The sequence below is a fragment of the Cricetulus griseus genome, chromosome 2 (assembly GCF_003668045.3).
Source record: "Cricetulus griseus strain 17A/GY chromosome 2, alternate assembly CriGri-PICRH-1.0, whole genome shotgun sequence".
Taxonomy (NCBI): Eukaryota; Metazoa; Chordata; class Mammalia; order Rodentia; family Cricetidae; genus Cricetulus; species Cricetulus griseus.
This window is the reverse complement of record NC_048595.1, coordinates 389,838,875-389,858,454: the sequence shown is the minus strand read 5'-3', so window position 1 is coordinate 389,858,454 and position 19,580 is coordinate 389,838,875. Positions and strand designations below refer to the sequence as shown.

Here is a 19,580-nt window from a genome sequence, read left to right as displayed (position 1 = left end):
GCGTGGCGGCTGGGAAAGCTTCCTTGAACAGCTCCGTTACCGGAAGCGCTGCAGAGTCCGGGCGAGCGTTGGGGCGTGGCGTGGAGGTGGAACGCAGCGAAACACAGAGGCGGGGCTAGGGGCGTGGGCGGAGCTACGGAGTGGGTGGAGCGGAGGCGGGGCTAGAGCTGGTGTGGGAGTAACCGGGGGCGTGGCATGGCAGGGTAAGGAGCATGGTGGAGGGCAGGGCTTGGGCGATGCGGGGCGGATTGGGACCTGGCGGGGATTCACGGGGAGGGGCGGAGATGCAGGGGGCGGGGCGGCGTGGGGCGGGAACCGGGCTGGTCACGCTGCGGCTGCGCGTTGCTGTTCCTCGCAGTTCGCCCGGGCGGGCGCGGCAGAGGCGGCGGAGGCGGAGACGGTGCCGCCGCGGTGGAGGCGGTAACGCGGGCCGGGATGCGGCGCTACCTGCGGGTCGTAGGGCTGTGCCTGGCCTGCGGCTTCTGCTCGCTGCTGTACGCCTTCAGCCAGCTCGCAGTGTCCTTGGAGGAAGGAGCGGCCGGAGGTCGCAGGCCGCAGGCCGCGGCGATGGGTTCCTGGCTGGCGGACAGCGGACGCGGCCCGGGGAGAGGCGCGGGCAGGTACGGGCCGCAGTGCCGGGTGCGGGGGTCTGGGAGTCCGCGCGGCTTCCACCACCGAGCACTTTGTTTGGCTTCAGACCCAGTGTCTAGAGCAGTTAGAAATTGAATTAATTTACAACTTTCTCAAAGGTTTGTTGGAAGTCAGTGGTGGCCCACAAAAATCCCGATTACAGTGTGGCTGGTGGGAATTCCCTCCTGTTTCCATGGAGTTGAAGCTGAGCTATTTAAGAATTAGGCTGGCGCCCTTGCTGAGTCCCCACCTCCCAGGTGTCTAAATTTTCACCGTGAATCTTAGCATTTTCATCATTAGTCTTAGATAAATCTGGCCGTGGCATAAACGAGCTATGAGTTTTTGTTTTGGAAATACTCGGTTTATCTGGAAACCTAAAGAAAGTTCAGAAACACTAGCGATACTTACTATGCTTATATTTTATGGGAGGAGTGGAATGAAGATACCATTTTTTTAAATTGGATATTTATGGCAGCATAATGATGATTTGGTGGATTTGCATAAATCACTGCCAGGGTTAGAATTAAGAAGTTTAAATGGACAACTGTTTTGGCAGTGCATTTATCAATTTGAGCGTTTCGCAGTGCCTTGAGGGATACATGTATTTTTGGGCAATTCTGAGACTAACATATTGGAGAGTAGAAGACAGAGGAATTGTAAAAAGTACCATCCTCTTTGAGCTATTGTGTAGCATCTGAGAGTTGATGGTCACTTCCAGTAAAGAGCATGGAGATTGTGAGTTACTGTTTGATGATTTGATTGAGGTCAGAGAAATGTGGGATCTAGGTATATTCTCAGGCCCCATTGCCCACATCTTAAAGTATTAATTGCCTAGAATTACATAACAAGAAGTTCTTGGGGAAAAAATGTGTTTCCACCTCTATAAAGTAAAACATTTAAAATGGTAAGAATAGTATTTCAGAGAAATGCCTTCTCACTGTATACTGTTTGAAACGATTATTTCAAGCCAGTCCTGGTGGCCTATACCTGTATTCTCAGCACTCAGGAGGTAAGGCAGGAGGATGGAATATTCAGTGTCTGTCTGGTTTTCATAATGAGTTCCAGGCTAGTGAGACCCGGGTTCAACAGACCAAGGGCTGGCTGTGTACCCCAGAGGTGAAGGACTTGCCTCCACAGGTGCTGAGCTCCTCTGCAGGGTTTTAGTAGACAGAGAATGTATACATTTTAGTCAGACAAACCTGTGTACTCATTCTCCCACAGGTACAGGATCCCTTGATCACATCGTTACTTTGTTGTGTATTTTCTTTTTTTCCATTTTTTACTTAAATTAGAAACAAGATTGTTTTACATATCAGTTCCAGTTCCCTCTCCCTCTCCTCATTCCCTATCCCCCACTAACACCCTACCTATCCCTTACCCTCGCCCGAGGCCTTCCAGGGGGGATCTTCAGAGTCTGTCAGAGTTCCTACCCTTGGGATAGGGTCTAGGCCCTCCCCCATGTGTATAGGCTCAGGGCGTATCCCTCTATGTGGAATGGGCTCCCAAAGTCCATTCCTATGCTAGGGCTAAGTACTGATCTACTACAAGAGGCCCCATAGATTTCCGAGGCCTCCTCACTGACACCCACATTCATGGTGTATTAATTTCTTTACTATAAAATGTAGATAATAAATTTTCACTACATTGGTATATAACTGACAAATAAAAGTTGTGTATATTTAATACTAGTAACTTGATATTTTGATGCACATTAAGAAATGATTGTCACTTCCCTCTTTTTCAGATTGGCTAGACATCAAGTTCATTTTTTGCTGAGTACTGTAAACACTGGTAGGATATACTAAGAATTTAAACACTGGGAAAAGTGAGGGCTTTTGAGTCATGAACTTTACCTTTGATACATTCAGGCTGTGTTGACTTCCTCATTAGATATGAACCATTTATGAGAACTGAATGAGTAATTGCCTAGATGGTACCTGGTACGATAAAACTGTAGCTAATATGGTAATTGTTTTAATTTTAAAGTGTAAGCCCCTCCCCTTTTTTCCTCTTCTTTCTTTGGGGAAAAATTTTATTCACTGGGACTCAGTAAGAAACCTGCTAAACTAGAAGGCCTGAGACTGAAGTCCTGGGAGCTGTGTTTTAACCCTGGGCTGTTATTAAGATGCAAATAAACCACTGGATGAAGGCTCTAGGATGGCATAAAAAGTAGTCCTAGAGCCATCCTAGAACCCTCATCCAGTGGCTGATGGAAGCAGAGGCAAACACCCACAGATATACACTGAACTAAACTCTGGAACTTAGTTGCAGAGAGGGAGGAATGAAGATCAAAGGGGTCGGTACCAGGCTGGTGAAACCCACAGAAACAGCTGGCCTGAACAAGGGGGAGCACATGGACCCCAGACAGTCTGGGAGGCCAGTACAGGACTGATCCAGACCCCTGAACATGAATGTCAATTAGGAGGCCTTCACACTCTAGGGGGCCCCTGGTAGTGGATTAGTATTTTTCCCTGGTGTAAGAAGGGACTTTGAGAGCCCATCCCATGTGAAGGGATGCATTCTTGGCCTGGATACATGGGTGAGGGCCTAGGCCTGGCCCAGGATGATGTGGTGGACTTTGGGGAGCCCCTGTCGAGGGCCCTTCCCTACCTGGGGAGTGGAGGGTGGATGGGGTGGAGGCTAGGTTGGGAGTAGGGAGGGAGGAGGGGAGAGGGAGAAGGGATTGACATGTGAAACAAACTTGTTCCTAATTTGAACTAATAAAAAAATTACAAAAAAAGATGCAAATTGAGAGATAGATTTGACCATTATTTTTGCAATACTTTTTCCCCCTTTTTCCCTAAATCTGATTTTGAAGGAGAGAGGAATTGGGGCACTGAACACTGGAGAATGTTGAATTATTTAGGTAAGGAAGGCCCCTTTACTCTGCCTCATTAATGAGTTGTGTAACACCAGTGCCACACTTAGTATTTTAGTTTATTGAACAACATAGTGGTATCTACTTCACATCTTTGCTGAGTGTTGTCTGGGCTTCTATAACAAAACTCTTTTGACTGGGCCAATTGGAAACAACAGGAGTAAATTATTTCTTATACCTTCTTGCTGTGTTGTCACATAGCCAGGCAGATCCAGAGCCTCTTCTACATGGACAGTAATCTCATTCTTGGGACCCTTCATATTTCAATCACTTAACCATAGGCCTGGGCACCCCTGACGTCAATTGTCACATCAAAGATAAGAATATTTTGGTGTGTGTGGGGTCATATAAAAACAGTCCACATACTTAGTGTAATCCTGATCCATAATATTTAATAAAGGCTAGTAACATGTGCTTTTGGAGATACTTATTTGACTAAGAGGTGTACTTTTGGCTTAGAGTTTTTGTTTGTTTGTTTTTGATTTTTTGAGATAGGGTTCTCTTTGTAGCCTTGGCTCTCCTCGTACTTGTTCTCCCAAGTGCTGGGATTAAAGGTGTAGGCTACCACTGTGCTCTGGTTTAGAGATTTTATTTTAAATATTAAATGCTGTTATCCATGTCATGTCTGTTGGAATTCTTCTCCCTGAAAATTAACTTAAGTTTTGTTTGGAAAGTATATGTTGCATGAATTTAAAAATTTTTGTTTTCAAGTTGGCTATTTTTCATTTTTTACCTTTATTATGCACAGAATAACCTCCTCCCACGCATTTTTTTAAAGGCATTTAAATCTGTAATCTTGATTTATTTTTGTCGAGGGAAGAGAGTATGCTCTGTGATCACTTTTTGAGATGGTCATACAGTTGTTTCAGCTTCATCTGCGTGTGTAACTGCCCTTTCCTCACTTTGTGAGTGTTCATGAAATTAGAGACATAAGACACAGGGGAGATCCAATGGAGAGCCAGAAGTGTCTAGACACAAAGCAGTTGCAAGTGAGTTGCCCAGGCAGATCGTAAGTCCCCCTAAGTTGCCCATATTCTGAGAATAATATCCTAACCTGCTTGAATTGTGGTCCCTTGCATTTCATGGGTGCCCATGGCTTGAGGTTGTATTGTTGCCTTGTAGCCCTGCACTCAGCCCTCCACATTTCTACAGTAGATTTGCTTGAAAATTTCCTTGACTCTTTATAGAGTAAGGGAAACTTAGTTTTATACAAATTTTTAGAACAATCTTGTGGTTATTATGGATATTTTGAAATGAAAAGTGGCTTGGTCCTGGAAAGCTGACTGGAGCAGTGAGAGAGTGAGGAAAGGTCAGGTGTAGAGCCGCATGTACAGAAAAGCTGGGTGGGGGTGTGTGTACTCTGATGGAGAGGCACCATAGCACAGAGGGAGAGTTATCTGTGAGCGGTGTCTGTAGTGGAGAATTCATAGGCTGGAGACATTAGAAAGGAGGAAGCGGCAGTTGGTAGTTTTTGCACACACTGCTCAGTCTGTTGACACTGTCAGTAATCACACTGGTCTGCACTGTCAATAATAACACTGGGACCAGAGGATGGCTTTGTGGTCCCTCTGAGCCTCACTAATGAAGTGGGGTGGGGTTTGAGGGGAAGAGGCTTTGCAGTTCCCATGGATTTGAGGCATGAGGTTCTTGACATATCAATGATTCACATTTCACTCCAGATTTTGCATACTCACTCAATTCCCCACAGCAGACATCTTGGACTTAAGTCTGTTTCATGTTTGAGAGATGTTACTGTGGAGAGCGTTTGCCTTAAACGCTTTGTTGTTGTTTTTTCTTTGGCAGGTTCTCACTATAACCCACACCAGACTTTAACTCCTAGACTCAAAACCTCTGGTTTCAGCCTCCCAAGCTGGTAGCTGGTAGCTGGTACCACACGGTTTTTATTTTGTTTTGAACCCTGGCTGTCCTGGAACTCACAAATCACCTGCCTCTGCCTTTCCACACCAGGATTAAAGAAGTGCACCACCAGCCATCCAGCCTGGCTTTATGCTTTTTTAAAAATTTAAAAATGTTAAAAAAACCATCTTTTTAAAAGATGTATTTATTTTCATTTTATGCTTGGTGCTCTCAGGCCAGGAAGGGGGTTAGATCCCTTGAAACTTGAGCTATAGATGAACCCAGATCCTCTGGAAGAGTAGCCAGTGCTTTTAACCATTGAGCCATCTCTCCAGTCTCTTGTATCTGTTTTTCTTGAGGCAGGGTTTCAGTATAGCTTAAGCTGGCCTTAAACTTAGTCTTTTCATCTTAGCCTTCCAAGTGCTAGGATCGCAGGTGTGTGCCCACATTCCCAGAGTGTAATTTTTTAAAAATTTGTAATTACTGACAATTTTGAAAATGTCTTTTTTGTTTGTTGAGACAGGATTTCTCTACATAGCCGTGGCTGTCCTGGAACTCATCCTGTAGCCCAGGCTGGCCTCAAACTCAGAGATAGGCCTGCCTCTATCTCGTGAGTGCTGGGATTAAAGGCATGCATTACTATTTCCTGGTGAAAATATGTCTTTTTTAAAAATTAAGTTGTTTTATGTATATGAGTGCTCTATTTGCATGTATGCTTTTAACCAGAACAGGCCGTCAGTTCCATTATAGACTGTTTTTGAGCCACCATGTGGTTGCTTGGAATTGAACTCAGGACCTCTGGAAGAATAGCCAGTGCTCTTAACCTCTGAGCCATTTTTCCAGCCCTCAAAATGTATCTTTTTCTAAGTTAGTTTCCTTTTGAGAAAATTTTTGTTCTGAAATAAATTCTAATTCTTGGCAAGTTTAGAGATACCTCATGTATCTTTGACCAAGTTTTCCTAATAGTAACATCTTACATTAGAGTGAGTTTCTTTATATCCAGAAAAAATAGATCAATATAGGATCATATTAATGCCCTAAAGTTGACCTTGTAGTCTCCAGAACTCATTCAGACACCATGTTTTGTGCAATTCTGTCTGTCTGTCTGTCTGTCTGTCTGTCTGTCTGTTCAAGTATAGTTTTGTGCATCTTAATCACACTTATAAATCCCTGTGACTTGTGCTATCCCTTGATTAGTTTGCTTATATTCAGCCACACAAAGCACAGTACAAATACTTCAGGGACTTTGCTGATTTACTGATAACATAGTCATTTCCCTCGAAGTCTCACCATATGCTAGTTATTTAGAGTTACTGCTTTGTGTGTTGAGCATCTAGTAGACCTTTTGAGCTGTTATAAACTGGGCAATCAAAAAAATACAACAAAAAAATAAACTGGGCAATCACCTTTATTTCTCAGGATTTTTGAGTCTCAGTTTGAGTGTGGTCAGGACACTGAAAGTAGAGCTGCCATTTGTCTTTAGATTAACCACCTCCCTTCATTTATGCATTTAGTAACACTGTAGTCTTCAGAAACATACTTGTATTTGTCTCCTTCCTTCCCACGGGGTCTTGCCATATAGCTCATTGCATGCCTCAGACTTAGAATCTTCAGGCCTCAGCCTCTTGAGCACTGGCATTACAGGTGTTTGCTACTATCCCTGACCTAAAAAGCAGTTTTTCACAAGTGGGTGAGTGGATATTTTAAGGGAAGACACTAAAATAATTCTACTTCTTGCCAGCATATCTCTAGTGTTTTCTTTTTTCTGGAATTATCTTCATTTATGTGTATATATGTGTTTGTGTGAGTGTTTGCATGTGTGTGCAGGTCAGAGGGTGTTGGATCCCCTGGAGATGGAATTATAGGCAGTGCATGCACGTGCATACGTAACACATGACTTCTCTGACATTTGATGTCTTCTCTTAATCACCATGTTTCTGAAATAGGTCTCTCACTGATGATGGAGCTAGACTGGCTGGACAGTAAGTCCCAGGTATCGTCCTGTCTCTTCCCATAGCACTGCCAAACTTGGTTTTTCATGTGGGTGCTAGGGGTCTCAATCCAGTCTTTATGCTTGTTTCTCAAACACTTTACTTTACAGACTCAAAACTGTCTCCTTACGCCCCCAGTAGTGAATTTGTCTTTTTACTGTGAGTAAAAAGTGAGTGAGTCTTGTCTTTTTACTGTGAACTTTTGAGCTTGCTCTCTTTCATTTAGGTTATATTTTTAGGGTTCATGGATCTAACACATTTTTGTTTATTAGCTGATACGTACTTGGGTGGGTTTCTACTGTTTGGCTGTTATGAATAATGGTGCTATTACCATCCATTTATATTTACTTTTGTATTGTTTTAGGGCAGGGTCTCCTTAAAGCTAAGCCTGGCCCTCAAGCTACTGTATGACCTAGAATGACCTACTCCTCCCTCTGTCTCTCACACTCCCTGGCCATATATATATTATATATATATATATATATATATTAATATATATATACACATTTTCCCTGTGTACATAAGTGTTTTTAGTGCTGTTGAGTATTTAGGAGTTTTAGGAGTAGAAGTTGTGGGCTGTGGTTGCTCAAGCCATTAGCTTTTTGTTTTTTCAAGACTTGTTTTGTGTGTGCACTGCAGTGACTATGTGGAGGTCACAGGTCAACCTGCAGCAGTTGATTCTTTTGTTCCACCATGTGGGTTCCAGAGATTGAACTCAGGTCGTCATAAACAGCAGTAACCTGCAGAGCCATCTTGCTGGACCCCAAATTTGTACTTTAAAGGGAATTGTGGCTTGTAGCACTCTCCCTTGCCTTTGTAACAACTCCAAACTATAAACATAACAGTTTCTTAAACATTACAAGCCTGTGCTTATGACTCTGCATTGTACATCTCATCCTAAAGTAAAGGCTGAAGAAGCTCTCCTTACACTGAATATGCTGAGTCTCGTACAGAAGTTGAATGAGAGGGCTGGAGATATAAGTCAGGGGTTAGAGCACTTGCCTACCATGCTCAAGGTCCTAGGTTTAGTCTTTAGCACCAAGTTATTTTTTCCAAAGTAAGTAAGTTAAGGCCAAAGTCAGTGAACAGTGTAATACAGGTTCCCTTTAGAGATAGGAAAGTCAAGGGAGATGAGTGGGGTTCACTTACATGTAGTTGAGGGTGTGGGATGAATAATTATAGCAGTTTGATAGTTTACCAGATGCTTACCAGATGCTTCTGCTTAAGGAGGAAGAAGGGCTGTTTGATAAAAGGTGGTCTTTGGTCTTTTTTTTTTTTTTTTCTTTGAAACAGTGTTTCTCTGTGTAGCTTTGGAGCCTGTGGTGGAACTCACTGTGTAGATCAGGCTGGCCTTGAACTCACTGAGATCCTCCTGCCTCTGCCTCCTGAGTGTTGGGATTAAAGGCGTGTGCTACCACTGCCCAGCTAAAAGGTGGTCTTTTGAGGGCCCCTGGGAAAAGTATAACAATATAGTGCAGGTGAAGTGCTTGTTGTGTTGTGATCTGACAGAGGGACTAGCGAAGGACAAGTCTGAATTAGTTCAGTGAGTCAGGATACTTCTGTCATTGTTTGTAGTCATCTGTGCATGTGAACAGATGGCCCGGCTTTAACTTGATATTTTACTAGAAAGGTATTGCCAAAGGACCGAGTAAGAATTAAGGATGTAGGAAAGGATGGATTAGCTCTGTGCTCTAGAGTAACAGGAGGGAGCCTGCATGTACCTAGAGGTTACCTGACAGGGATTAGAGTTCAGGGTGTCACTTTCATGTGATGACCAGGTCCAGCAAGGATTTCCTGTTGTAGCTCAGAGGAGTGGGAGTATAAGTTAGTGGTATTGGAGAATTGCAGAACTGACTATTGGGTACCCACATTGCAATAGCTAAGATGATATTTTCTCATTCCCCACGAGACAAGTGTGATCTGTGCCTGTTTTACTCACTGTAGTTTTTCTAGTGTTTTGCCAGTGTATTTGATCATTTCACTTATTGAGTAAACAGGGAGAGAAAGAACTTGGTGTTGACAGGTAGAAGGTGGCCCTGAGACCGACATTGACTGGAAGAGGACCCAGTAGGTTGGTGGGTGCGAATGCTGCAGCAGGTTGGAAGCTCAGCTTGGATTGCTGCCTTGCACCCGCTCATGTGATTTCTTCAAACACTTTGGGTGTCTTACAGTGTGTATCCTTGGGTTCAAAGGTCTAAGAACATGACTTAAAAGTTGTCTTTAAAAGTAAGGGCAGTATTTTGATTAAGACAGTGAGAATGTACCTAGATTTGGGGTGAAGTAAAATAAAATCTGCCTACCTCTAGAATTTATATTACCTTACTGTACTGATCTCAGAGTTCAACACCAGCAAAATTCAGAGACCTTTGTGTATCTCAAAGATTTAGAAGATTTAAGCCTTTAGACTGCTTAACTGCCTAGGACAGTCTTGAATTTGACTCTCAAGTGTGTGGCCCTGCCTATGTCACCTTTATTAAGTTATTGACTTGGGATGTAGCATAGTTGTGATACTGAGGAGCAGCCCCTGGGCTTAGAAACTCTTGTGGATACTGTGTGCACAGTTTGTGGAGGCCTCTTCTGCTTACATAGGTGTTTACTAGAAGGTAGTTAGGCTTGAGCAGTGTCAGCAACTTCTCCATGTTTGGCAACATGTATATGAACTTTTCTTACTGACATTTGTGGGTAGTTTTTTGTTGGGTCTTAACTATATTTTCCTGGATGCCCTTGAACTCAGAGATTGCCTGCCTCTGCTTCCCGAATTCTGAGATAAAAGGTGTGCACTTCCATGCCTGGCAGGCTGATAGCTTAAAAATATGGGTAGTAAGGATATACAAATATTAGCAGTATGATTGGTTTGTTAGACTTTGAAAAATTTTAAGTTGTGCTTGGTGACTGTACCCACTGAAACATCCAAACTTAAAAGTCTAAATTGTGCTGGGCATGAACACACATCTTTAATTCCAGCACACTGGAGACGAGGCAAGTGCATCTCTGAGATAACAAGTTCCAGGCCAGCCAGGGCTACATAATGAGATGCTGTTTCCAGAGAGAGAGAGAGAGAGAGAGAGAGAGAGAGAGAGAGAGAGGGAGGGAGGGAGGGGGAGGGGGGAGGGGGGAGGGAGGGAGGGAGGGAGGGAGAGAGAGAGAGAGAGACAGAGAGAGAGAGAGAGAGAGAGGAGAGAGAATCTTGTGACGGTAAATAAACAGCATTTACTCTATGAACAATTTTATTGATAACTGTTTTGGGGATGAATGGGTGCAAGGAACAATCCATATAACTTATGCATATATGGTAAGCCAGTAGTAGTGCTTCTGATGAAGAATTCTTTTGTGGAGACTAGAACTGAAGAGTCCCTGCTTCAGCCTCTGGATTCCTTCTAGGCTTGTGTCTCCACACAGCAGTCCCATGTTGCCTCTTGCTTGACACTGTTTTCATTCACTTTTGGCCTTGAGGCTTGGTAACATTTTCAGCCACTGTGGCCTGTGCTGATGCTTGATTAACTGGGCAGAGGCTAGAACCTGTATCGGCATTTCTAATAAGGGACCCTAGGACGAGGCAGATTTGGGAAATAGTGCACAATAGTGCAAAATAGAGTAAAAGATGCAGCAGAAAATGGTATTGTGTATACCCAACTTTACAAAGTAATTTTTATTGAAAACTCCAGATTTCCATTTTCATTTCCCTTTTACCCTTTTTGTGCACTTTGACAGGAGAAATGGAATAATCAGGTTAGTTCACATTTTTTTTTCATCAAGAACAAAGGTGCATGCTAGGTGTTGATTGTAAATTGTGTTAAAATAACACTGAAGATGTGTTTATCTGAAAAGTTTGTTCTGAGGCTTAAATGTATGTGCAAGCACTTGGATTTTAAAGAAGTATATGTATGTTATTTTTTAGGGTACCACTGAGTTTGGCTGCCTATAGGAAGTGTTATACTTGATACACAAATGATCATCCCTAGTAGGGCACAAATGAAGTTTCTAATCAAGAGACCAACATTACTGTTGGGTACACATTTACTTTCCCGACTAATCTTTTTAAAAGTTAAAGTACACAACTTTGTACGCTTTGATCAAAGGAAAACCAAGGAACAGTATACTTTTCCTAGTGATTTTAAAATCCCAGGACTGTAGTTTATGCAATAGCACATAGAATTTCATAGGCAGTATTTAAGAACTCACCAGTCAGACCCTGGTCCCAGAGTCTTATTTCATCATTAGTTTCATGTGCATCTCTTCAAGAATTGTCATGATGCCTTCAGGCTGAAGACTCCTGCCTTACTTCATGGATTGTAGAAGTTTGTGGGAAGTCTGAAATTTCCTAGACCTTTTGATAATTAAAACAGCAACTTTGAATTGACTCCATGGTGAACAAAGTTCCATGGCCTGAGAAGTGGAGTGTTCTAGGTTAGTGACTTGGTGCATAGGCCTTCAGGGTAGTGAGGGAGCATCAGAAGGAAGTAACAGTGAACAACATTTTTGCAGCATGAGACATTTTTTCATTTTTAACTCCAGCCTTAAGAAAGCCTGCAGGTCTCTTCTCTACCGAAACAGAGAATGTAGGGATGAAGCAGCCATGACAGTCAGTACAGTGTCTTGTTTTTCAGCTTGAAATACCATATGAGTAGTTTCAGTTGATTAATTTGAATGTATTTAATGATCTTTTCCTCCTGTTACACCTGCATTTTTGACATTTTACTTTTGTGGTAAACAGAACATGTGGGCGGAATGAACTTTCCAGGATAGTGTGCATAGTCCTTGAAGAAGAAGATAAAATGTATTAATGTCTTGTATATGTCATCAGAGCGGAGGAGATTTTAATGTATCCAGAGAATTCCTGACCAGAAAAATTTCCATTTGCAGGATATTCTCACCTAATTAGTGGTCTTAAGGTTTTATTTAAAACACTGTGCCTTGAGTAAAGAAGAAATCAGTTTTTTAAAAAATGCTTCATTTTTCCTTAGCAGTTGGATTTGCAGTTTTGTTGCTGTAAAATTGAACATTAAGTTATTGTGCTATTCAGTAAATTCCTTGGGTAGTGCCCAGTCTAAATACTCATACAGGACTGTTATTTCTTCTCACCGTCAGGTGTAAAGATTTCTCTCTGAGTTACTGGAATCCCTATTGGATGCTGCCCTCTGATGTTTGTGGAATGAACTGCTTTTGGGAAGCGGCTCTTAGGTAGGCCCTTAATGTTTAATTGGTAGATCAGAGTAGGTAAGATTAGATAGTAGATAATCAAACCTTTCATTGTAATAAAACATAATAGTGTTTCTTTTCCTGAAATTCAATGTCATATAACTAAATAATTGATATTCTGGTTGGGTTTTCTATTCCTTTAATCTCATCTTTTAGTTATTACTAATTTTAATACATATTACATGTAGATGCTCTAAAATTTTCTAAACTGTAAATTTTAGGGGAATTTATGATTGAACTTTTCTAATAAATTGATAAGCAGGTATGATCTAGTTTGCTTTCTGTTGCTATGATAAAATATTCTGACTAAATGCAGCTTGGGAGGAAAGGGTTTGCTTGGTTTATACTTCCAGGTCATAGTGCATTCCTGAGGCAAGTCAGGGGAGGAACTCAAGGCAGGAACCATGAAGGAATACTGTTTGCTGGCTTGCTCAGCTCCCCTTCTTATAGATTCCAAGCCCACCTATCTCAGGATGCTACTGCCCACAGTGGGCTAGAATCTACCACATCAGTCATTAAGACAGGCTTTGTCAAACATGCCCATGTTCCATTCTGATCTAGGTAGCTCTTCTCTCAGATAACTCTTAAGCGGTGTCAAGTTAAAGATCAGATTTATATAAGGCAAGAAGATAAAAGGTTTTGACTAGACATTTATGGATAACATGCGAATTCTGTATGTATGTGTTTGTGCATTCATGTATGTATATACACACATTTGTCAGTGTCCTAGTTGATAGGTGGGGGCTTTGATACTAGGTATTAAGTGCCCACTATTTTTAAACACTGGGACTGATGAGATGGTTCACCTGGTAACGACACTTGCTACCAAACCTACCACTGAGCGGAGGAAGATAAGTGACTCCTGCAGATGATCCTTAGGCTTCCATGTGTATACTGTTTGTGCACACCAGCACCAAACAAATAAAATGTAATAAAATCAAAAAGCTAGTGTACTAAAAACACGTTATAGGGGATGTGACAGCTAAGGGAAGATTATGTTAGCTGTAGCCTAGAGGTCTGTGGTGATGAGGAGGATAAGAACATCCTTCCTGAAGGAGTAAAAGAAGACATCATTTTAAGTCACTGTGTGAGAAAGAAGGTGTTGGACTGGGGCCTGTGCTTCTGTTGCCTTCAGGGAAAGAATCGTATTGGTAGGAATGGGGTAAGGCAGTCGCTCTCCTGAGGTAGTAGTTGTGGAGAATGTGGGAACAATCTACCGTGCCCTTTTCAAGAGCAAAAATGTTTGAGGCTCATCTGTTTTTATAGTATCTTTATGGTTAATTTAAATTCTCACTGTTTGCCAGTGACCATGCTGGTTGCAAAAAAAAAATTAAAATATACCTGTATCATTTCCATCCTCTATACCACTGCTCCTATCTGCCCTCTGCTCCAGTTCAAATGTATGGCCTCTTTTCCTTCCTTCCTTCCTTCCTTCCTTCCTTCCTTCCGTCCGTCCGTCCGTCCGTCCGTCCGTCCGTCCGTCCGTCCGTTACAATTCCGACAGCCTTCTAGTCAGTACCTTGTGACACAATAATTTTAGCTGTTCCTAGAATTATTTGCGAGATGGTTGGAAGGATCTTTGATAAAACTAAAGCTGGATAGGAAGCCTGCCAGAGGGAGCCCACAGCACAGTTTCCACCTTTGTAGTCCAGGGCTCCTCTCAGGATGACTAGACTGTTGCCCTTTGTGAGAAATCTGAGGGATCCTGCTGGGCCTAGCTCTCACTTGAGGACATTCTGTGAGGTGTCCTTCTCATCACAGGCAGCCAGTGCTGTGCTTCCCACTTAAGTTATGCTTTACTCAATTTTAAGAGCCCACTGGTGTGTTTTGACTTATCTAAAGATTTCTTCTTGTCATGTGGGAAAGTAGATGTGATTTCAAAATTCTCTTTGGGTAAAATTTCCTATCTCTGCAGGGATTTTAGTTAAGGTAAAGCACGTTTTAACAGACTGTGATGAAGAGCCTAACATTCATTCGGGCCAGAATTACTGGAATGGCTGTTTCCCCATGAATGCTTAGGAGGCTTTCGTCACCAATTTCTGCAATCTTAATAGCTTACTTTGGATTTCTTGGAACCCTCTGCAGTTGTTCTTTGTGTCCTTGGTGTTGAGGGATCAGGTGGTGGGTAGAGATGTCTTCAGTGCATATGTTTCATCTTGTCAGCTTGGGTATTGGAGCCTGCACTATGCTGTGGGAGGGAGAGCATGTCATAGTAGAACTAGCAGATGCACGGCTAGGCTGGCCTTACTAACATGCTTGGGGGATTGAATTGACTTTTTACTTTTGCTTTGTTAGTTGTTTTTCAGTCAGGATCTCACAGAGCCTAGGCTGGCCTCAAACTTTCTATACAACTAAGAGTGACTCTGGACTCCTGATCCATCTGTTTCCATCCCAAGTCCTGGTGTTATAGTCAGGACTGATCCTTGAGGTTTTTAGGCAGATTTTTTTTTTTTTCCCTTGAGGAACACTTTTCTTTTCTCGTAAGGTATAGAGTGTTTCTTAACATTGTCTGCAGAGTTTTGTTATAGAACAACATGTGACTTTTACAGGTCAGTGAATAGCTGCCCTTGACTTCTGACTTTGTGTTGTACTCTACTTGTTGACCAGTTAAGCAACCTGAACCTAGTGAAGATTCTCAAATTGTGCTTTTGTTTTTCTGAGATGTTATTGAGCCAGGCTGGATCCTCTTGCCTCTGTCTTCTGAGGGCTGAAATTATAGGCTTACACCACCTTGCTTGGTTGTGATGTTTTAATTTTCTTAGACTTATTTTATGTGTATGAGTCTATTGCCTGCATATATGCTTGTGTACCACATGCATGCCTGGTGCCTGTTGAAGTCGGAACAGGCTATCAGGTCCCCAGGCATTGGAGTTAAAGATGGTTGTGAGCCACCTTGTGGACAGTGACAGTGGAGACCATGTAGGAAACAAGACATCCTGGGTGGCCTGTTAAAAATACTAAAATAAAGATAAAATCTTAGCTTGGTTGGTGACACAAGCCTCTGCCCCTAAGTGCTTGAGAGGTTAAGGAAGGAGATTGCCAGCTCTAGCATCTGCTTGGTTCTCTGCAAGAGCAACATGTGCTCTTAACCATGGACCCAGCTCCCTAGTTCCCGGCTGGTGTTCCAACGAAGACTTTTAAAAACCACTGTGAGAAGTAGGATCTGAATGCAGTTAGTAGGAAGATGAGATAGAATTCTCTAGAATTGTGTGCCTTTAATTGCCTTTGCTGTGTTCTATGGCTTCTGCTATTTTGAAATGAGCAATGTTTCCTTGTCATAGTGGTACTAAGTGGTACCCACATAGTTCCCATGTTAACAAATGAAGGGCTTAACAGATAGGAGTGCAAGGAATTAAGGGAACAGATGGGGAGAAGGCACCAGATCTGTCCTCTGTGTGTGTGTGTGTGTGTGTGTGTGTGTGTGTGTGTGTGTGTGTGTGTGTAAGCTTTGAGAAGTTATGTCCATCCCAGAGGGAGGAAAGGGCTCCCCAGCCAGAACACCACTTCTCTGTTAGGAGTGAGTTCCTGCCTAGGCAGGAAGGGGAACTGAGGAGATCTTTCCTTCCGAGAAGACATATCAGTGTGTGCAAGGTCCTTTCAGAAATTGTTTACACATCTTGGTAAGTACTTGGTAAGTGGAACTGAATTTGTGCCACTGAAAAATGTTACACGAACCAATATCTGTGATCAGCCTAGCTTAAGACAGGAGGTAATATTGAAATATTTATGGATGAAATTGTGGCTGATTTGCTTCATAGTGGTCTAATTGTGGGTTGGAGGAGGCATGTGAAGAGGTTTTAAATGGAATAGAAAGAACTTACAGTGAAAAACTATAGTTTTAAAATATTTGAGTGGAAGGCCTTCAGATTACTTTGGCTTCCTTTCTTGACACCCCCTGTGAGTGGTGAGTGAAGTTAGTTATGTGTGTTGCTGTGGAAAACTGGTTAAGAGGATAGGCATACATGATTGGATGATTGAGTCAGCATTCTAATATTTTGTGGCTTGATACTTCTTTTGCATTTAAGAAAAAGTTGCAAACTTCTGTTTTTAAACATGGCAAAAATAGCATTTAGTAGTAAATAATATGTAATTGTGGGAAATGTGCTTCTTTGCTGTTAGGTATAGCCTGAAAACACAGCCCACTGAGAAGATGCACCTTGCTGTTGTTGCCTGTGGTGAACGACTGGAAGAAACTGTGACCATGCTGAAGTCAGCTCTCATTTTCAGCATCAAGCCGCTGCAGTTCCATATCTTTGCTGAAGACCAACTACACAATAGCTTTAAAGAGAGAGTAAGTACTTACACAGAGTGAAGGCTGCAGAGTTGACTCTCTACTACTGTTTTAGAAATGTCTATTTGGCAGCCTCCCTCTAGGGAGAGTGCTTCTGAGGAGTCCAGATACACGGTAAAGGAAGGTTGGATTTTGAACAATAGTCAACCTTAAGTCCTCTGCCAAGTATGAAGATTGTATTTACTTTGTTGCATCATAGTTCTTCATCTCTCTTATTTTTTTCTGGCTATGGCCAGGCCATTTTCCATATAAGACTACCACATGGTTTAAAGTGGCCATTCCAGCTCCAGCCATCACAACCATATTGTATCCAGCATGAGGAGAGGAAAGAGTGAGGAAGGGAAAATGCTTTGTTTTGGTTTAAGGGCACTTTGCAATAATAGTTGTGACATTTCTTCTACTTTTGGTATGAGTTTAGTTTTTTAATCACAACTAGTTGTTAGATTTGAAAATAGACTATCCACTCAGGGCAGCCTTGTAACCTGCTTAACAACAAATGCCCATGAGGAATTAGGGTCCATTTCGAAGAGGAGACAGACAGATCTTGTACACTAAGGAAGATGACTTGCATCTCCCAGCCATGTGTTCTGAGGAGTGGAGATGATACTTGTGACATGTCCCCATCCCATCTCACCCCACTGACATCTCTGCTAAGTCTAGATTTCAAGCTGCTATGTGTAGGGGTCTGTAGACAGAGTTTCTATTCCACCTGGTCCCATAGCTGTTTAGCCCCAAATAAACACACAGGGACACATTAATTATAAACTGTTTGGCCTGTGGCTCAGGCTTATTGGCTAGCTGTCTTTTAATTATTAACCCATTTTTATTAATCTAAGTATTTCCATGTGGTCTTATGTCCAAACCTGTTATTCCTTCAGCAGCTACATGGCTTCTCTCTGGTGGTTCCTCTATGCCTTCCTCTCCCCAGAATTCTCCTAGTCTGGTAGCCCCACCTGTACTTTCTATCTGTCTATTGGCCAATCAGTGTCTTATTTATCAACCAATAAGAGAAACATGTATACAAAAGAACATCCCCCATCATCTCCTCTTTTATGTCTAAATAAAAAGAAAAGTTTTAACTTTAACATAGTAAAATTATATATAACAAAACAGTTATCAAGTAAGAACTAGAGTTAACAATAATATTTAGTCCATTAACATTTGGCAAAATTTAAAGAAAATATTTTATCACCCATCGTATCTTTCTTTGCAAGTCTAAAGTTTTATGTGTAACTTATCTTTTATCATAACTAAGGAAAACCATAATCATAACTATCTGTCTTCAACTCTATCAAAGACCTCAGAAGGATAATAAATTCCAGAATTGACAGAGGCATCTCGCTGACTGGACAGTCACCCAAAGTTTTTTGTAAAGTTAGGGCATCCGTCTTTCCCCCTCCACTCATTAGCCACCAGGTGTAGAGGGGAAAGAGGCAGATAGGGCAGCAGAAAGCTTTGGTGGCCCATGAGCAGCCAAAGACAGCCCTCTAGGAGACAGATTTCGTTGAATCAGCTCAACTTTATTCCAGAGTATAAGGAATATATAGAATTGGGGAGCCAGGGGACAAACCCTAGTTTGTAGTAAGTGGCATGCTTCTATCACAGGGCTTATGTGGCAGTAGGGTCCTATAACAGAGCCACTAGCACAAGTCTTTTTAGCAGGGATCTGTGCCCAGGGCCAAGCTAAAGATGAATCAGGCATCTGGTTAGAGACAGCTTTTAGAAAGGGTCAGTCCTCCAGGCACAGGAACATTCTCCAGATAGCGGTAGGTAGAGGTAAGAAGTTCTGCTGGAGGGAGGGAACTCAATGTTACCGCCGAGTTATTGACGTAAAGCTGCTAGGCCATGGGGAGGCTGTGACCTCTGACCAGCCAGCAATGTCTCTAACAGCTATGAATTTCTTTGTTTGATCTAGTTATGTATAAAGATTCTTGGTTTTCCAAGTTAAATTAGTTCATTTCCATGTTGAAGGAAAAATACCATTTGTAGCTTTTACGGTTTTGGCCGAGAACCAAAATTTAAAAGGTATAAAAGGTTTACTAACAGTTTAAAATATTTCTAATCATCTTTGGGTTTTCTTTTTTTATACTTTATCATCTTACTCTCTTTATCTAGATTGTTTCTTAAAGTCTAATATATTTTTTGTTTAATTTTTGTTTTGAGATATGGTCTCAACAGTGTAATCCAAGCTGTTCTTGAACTCCTGTTGATCCCCCTGTCCCAGTTTCCTGAGTGCAGGAATTACATAGGCATGAGTACTGCACTCAGCTCTGTAATATCTTTTCTAGTTAAATGTTTGGTTATGGTTTTGATGAAAGAATGTTAGATACATGATGGCCCAAATTGCAAAATATTGTAATATTAAATGAAAAATGTCAAAATCTTCATTTTGAAGTTAGTATTGAAAAGATCATTTAAGTGATCTGTAAGTTGGAAGGGGAATGAAATTGCTGTTCTTTTAAAATAATTAACATGACACCAAAGCAGGATGTTGCATCAAAAGCATTCTTAAACTATCTTGGAAGATACTTATGCTTTCAGAATTACTTGAATGCAGTTGTAACTCAAAGGGAGATTTCATTCTGGTGTAAACAATATCCCAACACCCCTGGTCATTTATGTTGGTGTAAACTATTATCTTCCCCTCTTGTCCCCATCATTTCTGTGTGATCTTTGGGTAATTTGAACCAACAGTTCTAAAGCTGGGCCTGTTGGCCTGTGCTCATCATTCCAG

The 19,580-nt window shown here is 41.9% G+C and overlaps 1 protein-coding gene across 2 annotated transcripts in view; it reads left to right on the top strand.

Annotated features, from left to right (window-relative positions):
• The first annotated feature begins 367 nt into the window (after positions 1 to 367).
• The window catches only part of Gxylt1 (glucoside xylosyltransferase 1), a 36,785-nt gene continuing 17,572 nt past the window's right edge, over positions 368 to 19,580 (top strand). The window contains exons 1-3 of one of the 2 annotated variants that reach the window (XM_027396338.2): positions 368 to 620; positions 12,445 to 12,537; positions 16,675 to 16,846. In XM_027396338.2, the coding sequence (XP_027252139.1) occupies positions 436 to 620; positions 12,445 to 12,537; positions 16,675 to 16,846 (450 nt within the window). In that variant the 5' untranslated portion in view covers positions 368 to 435. The remainder of the gene's footprint in view (positions 621 to 12,444; positions 12,538 to 16,674; positions 16,847 to 19,580) is intronic. The other variant, XM_027396339.2, reaches the window with a different exon arrangement.